This window comes from Rhea americana, unplaced genomic scaffold (genome assembly GCF_003343005.1).
Source record: "Rhea americana isolate MKP2758 unplaced genomic scaffold, rheAme1 scaffold_66, whole genome shotgun sequence".
NCBI classification, from domain to species: Eukaryota; Metazoa; Chordata; class Aves; order Rheiformes; family Rheidae; genus Rhea; species Rhea americana.
In genome coordinates, this window is record NW_028186823.1 from 691,647 (window position 1) to 701,943 (window position 10,297).

The 10,297-nt window shown below is 34.7% G+C and overlaps 2 protein-coding genes across 3 annotated transcripts in view; one reads left to right on the forward strand and one right to left on the reverse strand.

Annotated features, from left to right (window-relative positions):
• DCUN1D2 (defective in cullin neddylation 1 domain containing 2) overlaps positions 1 to 10,012 on the reverse strand; it is a 28,101-nt gene extending 18,089 nt beyond the window's left edge. The window contains exons 1-4 of the mRNA XM_085320829.1: positions 9,934 to 10,012; positions 7,634 to 7,850; positions 4,438 to 4,606; positions 1,213 to 1,343 (exon numbers count right to left, since the gene is read on the reverse strand). Coding sequence (XP_085176955.1) covers positions 1,213 to 1,343; positions 4,438 to 4,606; positions 7,634 to 7,808 — 475 coding nt within the window. The 5' untranslated portion in view covers positions 7,809 to 7,850; positions 9,934 to 10,012. The remainder of the gene's footprint in view (positions 1 to 1,212; positions 1,344 to 4,437; positions 4,607 to 7,633; positions 7,851 to 9,933) is intronic.
• Positions 10,013 to 10,058: 46 nt separating this feature from the next.
• The window catches only part of SLC9D1 (solute carrier family 9 member D1), a 36,689-nt gene continuing 36,450 nt past the window's right edge, over positions 10,059 to 10,297 (forward strand). For both annotated transcript variants that reach the window (XM_085320820.1, XM_085320827.1), the window contains exon 1: positions 10,059 to 10,155. The gene's annotated coding sequence lies outside the window, so the exon portion shown is untranslated. The remainder of the gene's footprint in view (positions 10,156 to 10,297) is intronic.

The window sequence follows — 10,297 nt, forward strand, 5'->3', positions numbered from 1 at the left end:
AGTAAGAAAATGAACAATTAGCTAATGAACTTCAATTCCACTAAGCTACACAAAACCACCGTATTACACTGCTCATTTAAAGTTGACCTATTCAAGTTGGTAAGGAATAACAAAGCTGTACTACAAGACTACATCATTTTTGTTTCTGGAAAAATGGCACATGATCCATAAAAGTGTGATACATGTAATGAAAAAAGAAATTGCTGTCAAAGATGAAGTAAAAGAAAAACTGATGAAAAGCTGCCCACAAAACAAAAGACACTGGGAAAGACAAAAGATAATAATCAAAATAACACCCAAGAAAGAATGAGGAACAGACTCCTTCTCTTCCAAAAGTTTTCAAGAAAAAGTATTTATTAATACRCATTTACTAACACAGAGTTAAGGTGGCTAGGAAAAAAAAAAAAAAAGCCTTCCTCCTAACTATTGCATAAACAGAACAGTGATGATGGTATCGTGCTATTCTAATAAGCTTCACACAAAAGAGCTTAATCTTTTCATACACAGTGTCTTCTGAAAGTGGACATAAATTTGAAAGGGTATCAGATGTCATCCCAAAAATGTTTTATTCTATTTTCAAACTCAATAAATATGTTGAAATATGAGAATAAAACATTGGAATTTAAATACTGTATCCATTTTACTCCAGCAATACAAAACATAGATGAGGATAAACATCAAACTCTGAAGATAAGAATTTAAAATAAAAGGATTTGTGTTATATATCTACTTCCTGGAACCAAATCTACAATGTTTTGTTTTGTTTTAAACTTTAGTCTTAGCCCATATTTTTAAGAAAAAATCCTTTAGAGGTCAGAAGACCTTTGACCAGAGTTTTCTCCCTCTTTTTGAGCTGATATAAGGATTTTGTTTCAGTTTTGTTCTGAATAAAATAAGGGGTTCACCAGCTCACACTTTTTKKGGGGGGGGGAAGGAAGGAGAAGTAAAGGTGGAGGAAGAATGATGGAAAGTTTCTAACTAGAGGCACTTACTTTGATAAGAGGAGAATGTCAAAAATAGCAGAAAACTTAGTTTAATTATCTGTACCAAAGGGATACTAAAGAAGAAATCAATTGAGAAGAGGAGTAGTCAAGGAAAGAAACCAGCAATGAATTTACTATATAATCATCACCGAGACCACTATGTAACTGGAAGCACTTGGAATCGAGTTCACYGTTTGTGGATATTTTCTTGAATTTTTCTTCTACTTACCTAGACCTTTTTGTCCAGGGTTTTTAGCAAAGTTAAAAGTAAACTGATAAAAATCTTTGAACTTTATTGGATCCTTTAGCTCTTGTTCCAGTCTTGGCAATAGAGCTTTCAGTTTTTCTGTGGTGTCACACCTATTGCAGAAGAATTACATTAGTTATAAATACTTAAATTAAAATAGGTTTAGTCTCAGAACAATATCAAACAGAACAAAATCAAAGAGTGGTTAAGAAAAACAGAGCACCTTGTTGGTTAGCATTCTTTAAAATATATACAGTCATATTTTTTTTCCTAAATAATACTAGGTGAAATGTTATAAATAGGTATCCACAACGACACAATCCAAATAAGATTCAGTGGTTCCATTTTCTTTCTCAGCCTCTTCATGAGTTTATAAACTCAAACAACAGACATTATTCTTAATGAATATATAAACCTCACTTAAAATTTCTCAATGGCTAAATGGTTTATATATTTTAAAGAATAATTTTATTAAAGAATGGATAATTATAGCAAAATCCATACAGTGCAGACATGATTCTAACTGCCTTAGTAGTACAGATAAGTACTTTTTCGGCCTCCAGTGGTATCTGGTACAGAAAAAGTAAAGAATTCCACTATCAGTCTTCAACCGAGAACCTGTTTCATGGAGACTTGATTTACTTAATGAGGACAGTCAGTTATACCATCTAGGTGATTCTCATTCATAGCGTACGCATCCTATCAGGACTAACTCTCAACCAATTTCTTTTCATTTAAAACCTAGGCTCCACTTAAAAAAMCACTATGCTGCATCTCCTACATGTAACAGTAACTAACCTGAATTACCAATGAGCAGCATACTAGTTGCTACCAGGTATGATCAGACTATACTCTCCAAAACCCTGCATGCATGTTGAGCAGAAAAGAGTAAAAATAACAGATATGTTAAACTGTAGCCAAGAGTCACGAGGCTATAGGAGCAACATGATAATGAAGGGACAAAAAGCCAGAAGCCACAGGTGGCTCAACAAAACCTTTTTTCAACAGATATTTCAGATAATGTTGGCAGCCTTCAATATAACAGCACAAATACTTGATTATTGTACATGGCTACACAATCACATAKTCTCATAGCCTCCACCCCAAAAAAATCAGACTGAAAGGGACAAAACAAAGCAGTGGACTTCAGATGATATCAAAAGTTGTTTCATCACAATTTCTGAATATCCTTACCTAAAAAGGAAAGCTTAGAAAGAGGTCAATAATTGATGAGGTCAGTAGCAACAGACTGCTAGGCCCCCTGCTCAAGAAACAACCATTGCATTTCATGGAAGTTGGCACCTTATTAATGCCTTTCTGCAGTAGACCAATCTAAAATCAAATTAAATTATATTAGCAACAAAAAGTATGCATCCAAGTAATAAATTGTAGATCTCCACCTACCTAACAATCTGTTCACAAAAATCATTTTAACCATTCTGAATGTAAGTAATATTGCATCTCTTCCAAGTAAGAGTTATACACAAAACATTATTTTATGGTGATAAATGCTTGATTCTATTATTAAACAGAAGCAAGATGGTTTAACCTCMAAGCCTGCTATCCAGAACAGTTTCAAAATGCAAAAAGAAAGATTTTTCCCATTTATGCCAGTCAGACTAAACAATTTTTTCTACTGCTAATATCCTGATTTTGACTTCAGTTTCTTACAGATATTCTACACAATGAACCATCTAGCATACAAGACAATAAAAAAACTMCTGCTCATAAAACCAATAAAAAGAAAAAAGTTGTATTTGATGATAAGATAAAGACAAAACACTGAATGTTTTATCTGCTCTGATATCAACCTTCAACACTGAGTGAACTCTATTTTTTCATTTCCAGTGACTTTCAACTTGTAACAGCACACAACTGATACAAAATCATAGTGCAACCATGCATACGCTTACATGAATTACATCAAAAGATCAACACAGTCTTCCTTGCTTAGTTAGGAATTATTTTGCTTCAATCTTGATGAGGTCATTGTTAAGGTTCTGCAGTTCAGCACCAGTTGAAGGAAGACAGGACACTACAGGTCTTTAGTACCTTTTATGCTTGACACTACCATTACCAGGGACTGAACAGATGGCCTTTAACAGCTAAAAAACATGAGTCTTGATAGCTGGTACTCCCTCTTATTTGCACCCTCTGAATGAGGTAGAAAAGATTACAAGACATACATTGACCAGCAAACTATGCAAGCAACACATATTACAAGTTACTGGAAATATGCATTTTGGGAAATTAATCAAGATTTGAAAATGATAATTTTAAATGGTGGTGTCTGTGTGAATTATGTGATCTAGATTTTATTATGGCTCTTGGAAAAGGAAGTCTATAACTTCTAAGAGGTAAGAACTCAAAAGTTATTTAACCATTGTTAAATAAGGCACCGAGCAGTGAGTAAAAAAAAAAAAAAGGCACTGAGGAGCAGGTAAAACCACATTTTGTTCTGTTGCAGATTAAGAATGCAAGCAACACTTAAGAGGAGTTTCAAATCTGACTTCTCTCCATCAGCTTACAGAACTTTCTCTCATGAAAAAGTGGTAACAGTTGGCATGCTGCCAACAGAGAAAGTTCTAATCTTCTAGCAGCAGTTTGTCTGCTTTAAAAGAACACAATCTCCATCCTCTCATTCCCATTTCTACCCTCCTTCAGATAACTCAAACACTTTATCAATTGTTTGCAACTGTACTATGAAGGGGAAGGAATAAGCCATTGCGAGCATGACTCTCTAAGAGGGTAAGAGGCTAACCATTGCATGGAAATTAAACAGTAACCAAAAATATAGATTCAATAGCTTCATTTTTTTTAAAAATCAGTGTCTTTTTTCAATCCATCTTTCAACACACCACCATGAAAATTCTACAAGTGTCAGCTAAAGTTAAATAATTCTGTTTTAGCCATTTCAGTGAGATACATAAAAGGTTTAGACTATCAAAAATAAACAAGCTCGACTATTGTGTAAATCCAGCTGCACAGCACTGCAATCTTTCAATACGTTCCATTTTACATTCCCACGATGCACTTAGACAAAAGCCTGTAGAGTCCAAAGCATAGGTTACTTAGGTGTAACCAAACTATTACAAAACAAGGCCACAAAGAGTTTTCAAAGCTTCACATTTGATTCAATTATAAACATTTTAAATAGAAACTGAGCTCCAGCCTTACACTCTGAACTACAAAGAAATGGATACTCACCCCAAATCTGTCATGCCATCTACAAATTCCTTTTTACTGAATTCACATTGAGTAGCTGCCCTGAACTTCCATGCTACAACCAGAACACTGATACTGGCAGGGTCCAGGCTTAAATCATCACAGAACTGTTGAATACCATCAATGCCAATTTTATTTTCATCTTGTGGGTCTGCAGGTCAAGCATAAATAGGAGAATTACAATTATTCATTTAAAATATTTATGAATAATCACCAGCACAGCTTTGGTATGTTGCATAGCACAGGTCTTCAGTTTTACATAAGCTTCACAAAACTAAGTCTTTATTTGAAATCTAGCTAATTTTAAAAGTACCTAAAGAGCAGCTCTAAGCAGATTATGTATTTGGCAAGCTTCCCTAAGAATTGCCTTTCAACTTTTTCCTACATTGATCAGCTAACTTTAAAAATTAGTATTTTCTCTTTCTGTCCACCTTGATCTGTGAAAGATCTGAATGAACAGGAGAAAATGCCTGGCTATAGCTAAAAAATGGTAAGGCTGATAAAATACATGAAAATACAAAACATTTATTGGTTACCACAGACCTAAAAACAAATAAAACCAATAAAAGTTAAAAAAAACTAGTAAGCACGTCCACAAATATTTTTCCTTGTAGTGATAACCGAGAAGGAAAACAAACACTGTAACTCTTTACAGACCAGTTAATCGAAAGATTCTTTTTTTTTAAAAAAAAAAGTAAACCAGAGAAATCACCAAAACATTGCTCAAACAATGCCTTAGCACAACAGGGTCTTAAGCTAAACAACACAACTTAAGAAACATTATGTTACTGTAGGATTCAGTTTAGTACTTTTTAGAGCCAGTATTGCACTTCATAATTACCTATGTTTTGTCACAATTCTAACACTAAACTTTTATTTATAAATAATGAAATGTAAATCTAAAAGCTAACAATAAATCTTTGATGGATAACTTTTAACAATGGTTAATTTGTGCCTCAAAATTATTTAAGCAATTCCTATAGAACATAGTAGCTATTAAATATTGCTGTTGAATTTCAATGACTGTAACAGAATTCTCAAAAAAGAAATCTACATGTAAAGTAATAGTCTTAAAAATCACCTTTTTTTCCCCCAAAACAAAACAGTTTACAGAAGTGTCTTTCCCAACATAGGAAGCCATTTCAGTATAATTGGTTGTGCTATTTAAAAAAGTATTTCTCAAGTAAATTTAAGACTAACTTCCTTAAACAGGAAGCTGGTAAGATTTTCATCTGCACTATGTTTTAAAGGCTTTTTTTAAGTAAAATCTCTTCATTTTTTTCAGTCACTACCACAGTGGCAATAATAGTAAGATTTAAATAGTGGACAGGAAATTAATTTAGCAAATATTTTTACCCAAGAYATCCAGTTACTGAATATCATTAACTGGGTAACTCAGTTGAAATCGAGGACCTTTGTGCAGGAGTAACAAGTAAATATGGTACTGGATGCCAGATTTAGTTCTAAAACATGTAAACTCATTTCTAGTATATTTTCAGAGTAATTGAAGAACTGAAGGCAAAAAGTGCATGGGTATGGAGATCAAAGGAAAAATTCTGATGGATTTCAACATGGAGTATTCCATCTTTAACATTACTCATAGAATCCAGGTAACTAGGAACAAATAAATACGAAATTATTGTTCTGATAGAGATGTTGGAAATCAAATAAGAAAAGTAATGCAGAGATAGCACAGAAAATGAAATCTCTCTCCATCTGAGATTTCAAATATAATGCAACATTTGTAGTGTTCTCTAGGCTATATAGGACAAAAAAAATCCTTTCTGTTAAGAGACCAAGGTGTAAAGTTTATGCTGCATATGAAAAATGGATAAGGTGCTTAACTAAACCTTTAATTATTTTCTTTCAAATCCTTTCAACAATTTATGCTGAAGCATAAATAAATTTGTGATATTTTTCTTTGATTTTAGATACTTTTAGTAGCATTTATTACTTTAAATATATTTTTGATTCAACACAGTTTTAGATTCAAATATCAAAGGAATGATGGAATGATGTATGTGTATATTTATAAGATTATTTCTTAAATTTTTTCAAATACACAAAGGAAATGCTCTAGTTTTGCTGATTTTCTGTCCCTCTGCAATTCATTGCCATCTTATAATGAAATACTGAAGAATATCTATACTTAAAATAGAAAACATTGTTAAAGAATAACAAATAGGCAAAAATAGTACTGAAAGAACAGGAAAGAGTATATATAAAGCCACCCTTATATAAAAATTAGTAAAGTATATAAAAATCATAGTTGATTTTATCGTTGAATATCGTTGACAGTTCATTTTTTTTAAATATAAGATTTTTTAGATCGAGGTAGTGGCTGGTAATGATTCCAAAATGCTCTGCACTAATGTTTAATAAATAATGTATGTATTCATGTGAGATAGTGACAGTTCAAAAAGCTTTGTTACCTGGATCACATAAATCTTTATATTTACATGATCTTTTCTCCTTACAGTTCCTGTTTTAACAATATTGTAAAATAAAAAGAAATGGAAAAATAAACAACTCTGCCTTTAATCCACTTCCTTGTGATTTTATCTCAAAGCCTGTCTGAACAACAGGAGTACCATTTGCGCTGCAGTATACAAGCATGAAGAATAAATTAAGGATGCAACTTCAAGCTTAATTTTTGAGTCTTCTTGCTTGATTGTTTTGTCAGAGTCTTAGCCTTAATATTATTTAAAGTATTTATCATTTTAACCGACAGCAATATTCCTGTATTTGAACTAAATTAGCCAAATACTAGTATCGGAACTGTGTGTACTGTTTTGCCACAAGAAGTGCATCATACATGTATTAGCAGTCACCCGGAAAAGATCAAGTAAATTGCTTTGCTTTCCTTGATACCATACGTAGTTGACACTATCTCCTCAATATAGGTTTAATTCCCTGATGTGAATTTACTTTGAACTCTACAGGAACACATAGAGAATTTGTGTATTGAACATTAAGAGCATTTAAACATTAAAAACATTTAAAACACTTTGCATTCTTATCTCCCTGTTACTAACTATATGGATGCGGCAGTAGGTAGCAATCTTTCCTTAGAAATCCTTACAAATGGCAAAAAAAAAAAAAAAAAAAAAAAAAAAAAAAAAAAAAAAAAAAAAAAAAAAAAAAAAAAAAAAAAAAAAAAAAGAACAACAAGCCTTACCTTTGTATCGATTATACAATTGTTCTAATTTCTTCCGGTCTACTGAATTTTTCATGGATTCTTTGTAGTACAAGTCTGGATTTTGGAAGTAGTTGTCTGTTGCCACTTCTAGTTTCCATTCATTCTGCATTAAGCAGTATATAGCAGTCCTTTCACCAGCCTGGGTAAATGCCATAAACTGGCGGACCTTGTCCTTCTGAGATGATTTAAGCTTATGCTTTGGGATGCAAAAGAAGCAGGAAAGCCAATGAAGCTAATCCAGAAGTTTGTTTCAGCATTCTACTACTAATGCCTACTTTTAAAAGGTTTAGTTTTCTTGTTGATGACAATTTTCACTTCAGAATTACAGGAAGACAAAGCCTTGCTCTTCTGCAGTTAAAAAGACAACATTTTCTTCTGAAAATTGAAATGACAGCATCTATATGCACATTTTTAGCAGCAAATATTCTGGCAACAATAAATTCATATTTCTGCTTTACTGCTCCCATATGTAAAAGGCTTCTCCTCTTTTGTAGCACTAGTAAACATACATTTTATCATATGACAACATGGCTATCTTCTGAAAAATAAGCCTATTAATTATATAAACAAGAAATTCCAGACACAACTCTCAGATTCTGTACAAAAGCCCTTCATAAACTGAGCAAGATAGAGATCTGCTAACAGTTTCCTAATATTTTCCTGGCTCTAAAACACAGTGCGAATTTTAACCATTTTAAGCGATCAGCTGAAATTTACAAGCATTTCTCACATTTTTATGTTAAAAACCAGTAACTGTTGTCATTGGAATACAAAAGAGCAAAAGAAAATAGATAAAGYAGTCATGCCAGAGATTTGCTGAATGTTAGAATGAGAATATAAAGTCCCTGTAGACATGATCTAAAACTTTAATGAACTCTGACAGAAGATGTTTATACTATCGATATTAAAAAMCAAAACAATCTAATGTAGTGGTATATAGAAACCAGTAAGATTTTTCTCTTTTTTTCTCTTAATTGCACCAATCATACCTACACAACACCCTTAAACTTCTGCAAAATCTAGGAGATTTTTTTTAAATGGGGATTTTATGGAGAGCAGACTAGTTATTAATATAGCTAAACATTGGTCTTCGTATAAAGTTGGAAGGATAGAGAGATGAGTTAAATCAAAGTCTGGTTTTTAATTATGTTTTGATACTTCCTGATTTTGTTAAACTATATTTAAACCATGTTCTGGACCAACAATGAAGTTTTCTCAGAAAAAGGTTTAACTTGCTGGCTACTACTTAAATCAGGTGTAGTATAAAAGATCATTTCATTGGTCTCTAAATATCAGGGGAAAACATTGTATCACTGAATCACAGTGCAATAAACTGTAAACATACAGACATCTTTCAGTTCAGTTATCTCTTGTAAACATATGGATAGTGACTTCTTGACCACAGATGGTCCCAGACAAGAATCATGTTACATAAACAAGATACGGAGTTCGGTCTTTCCTTAACATTCTTCAATTACAAAAAAAAGGAGAAGCAACATGCAAAATAAGAAAAGAGCCACAAAAGCAACTACCATGTATTTTGGCAAGAAGATATTCAGCAATTCCTTAGTTCACTTTATTTCTTTAAGCTATGTGTAACTCCCTTTTGGTTAAAATTTATCTAGAAGAGTCTCTTTGCAGCAGCACCCCCATTTACATTTCTTTCAAGCAATGAATTTAGTGATGACCTCTTCAAAACAGAGGTCTCTGATAACCATTCCTCAAGTAAAATATATCCTCCTGTAAGTCTACTTATTTCATTCATCTAGGGACTTTTTACAGGTTCAAAAAATAATAAGTTATTTGAAGAGGTTGGGTATAAGAAATGTGTCAGACTATCCAATCTACCACTTTGCCATGTTTTTGCCGTTCTGTTTAGCATTTTTATGTCCCAAAGAGGGGATTATCAACGCACTCTTTGCTGGCGCGGGTTGGGGGGGGGAGAGGAAAGGTCTGGAAGTCTGTTTCCTAATGGAACCCAGAACAAGATGTGCATTTTGCATCAAGTCATGAGGAAGTCAAGTTTTAGATGCCATCTCAAAACAGTAGTCATACCACACTGCGAATCCAAAGGAAAAATGATGAAATTAAAACGCTTTCAGGCACAATTTGAACTCTTCCCAAAACAGACCTGATCACTTGCTCAACGTGCAAAGATGCTGCTTTTTCAGTCAAGGTCTAGTGTAGGCAGAGGTGGCCTTGACGGGACGCTCAACAGATCCCGTCCTTCCTCCCCCCTCCCCCCGCCTCCCTTCCGAGGAAGGTAATTCCTACTTCACCTTTCGTACTGCCTTCAACAACTCCGCTATTAGCCGCAGCGGCGCGGCCGGACTGATTTCCGGCTCCCGCCGCGGCACCTGCAGCCCGCGGAGGCGAGTCGCCGCGCTGGCCCGCGCGTGGGGGGACCMACTCGGCCCGGGCGGGAAGGAGGGAGGGAGCAGCGAGGGACGCCGCGCTGCGGCAACCTGCCGCGGGGAACCCGAAGCCCAAAAAAGGGAAAGGTACGTGCGGCGCCGGCTGCCGGGCTCAGCGCTCAAAATACCCGCGGCGGCGCCGCGCGTTGGACGCCCCCCCCCCACCCCGGTGACCTTCCCCGCTCCCGGCCCCAGCGGGAGGCTGCCGCCAGCTCCGCGCGCGCTGCCG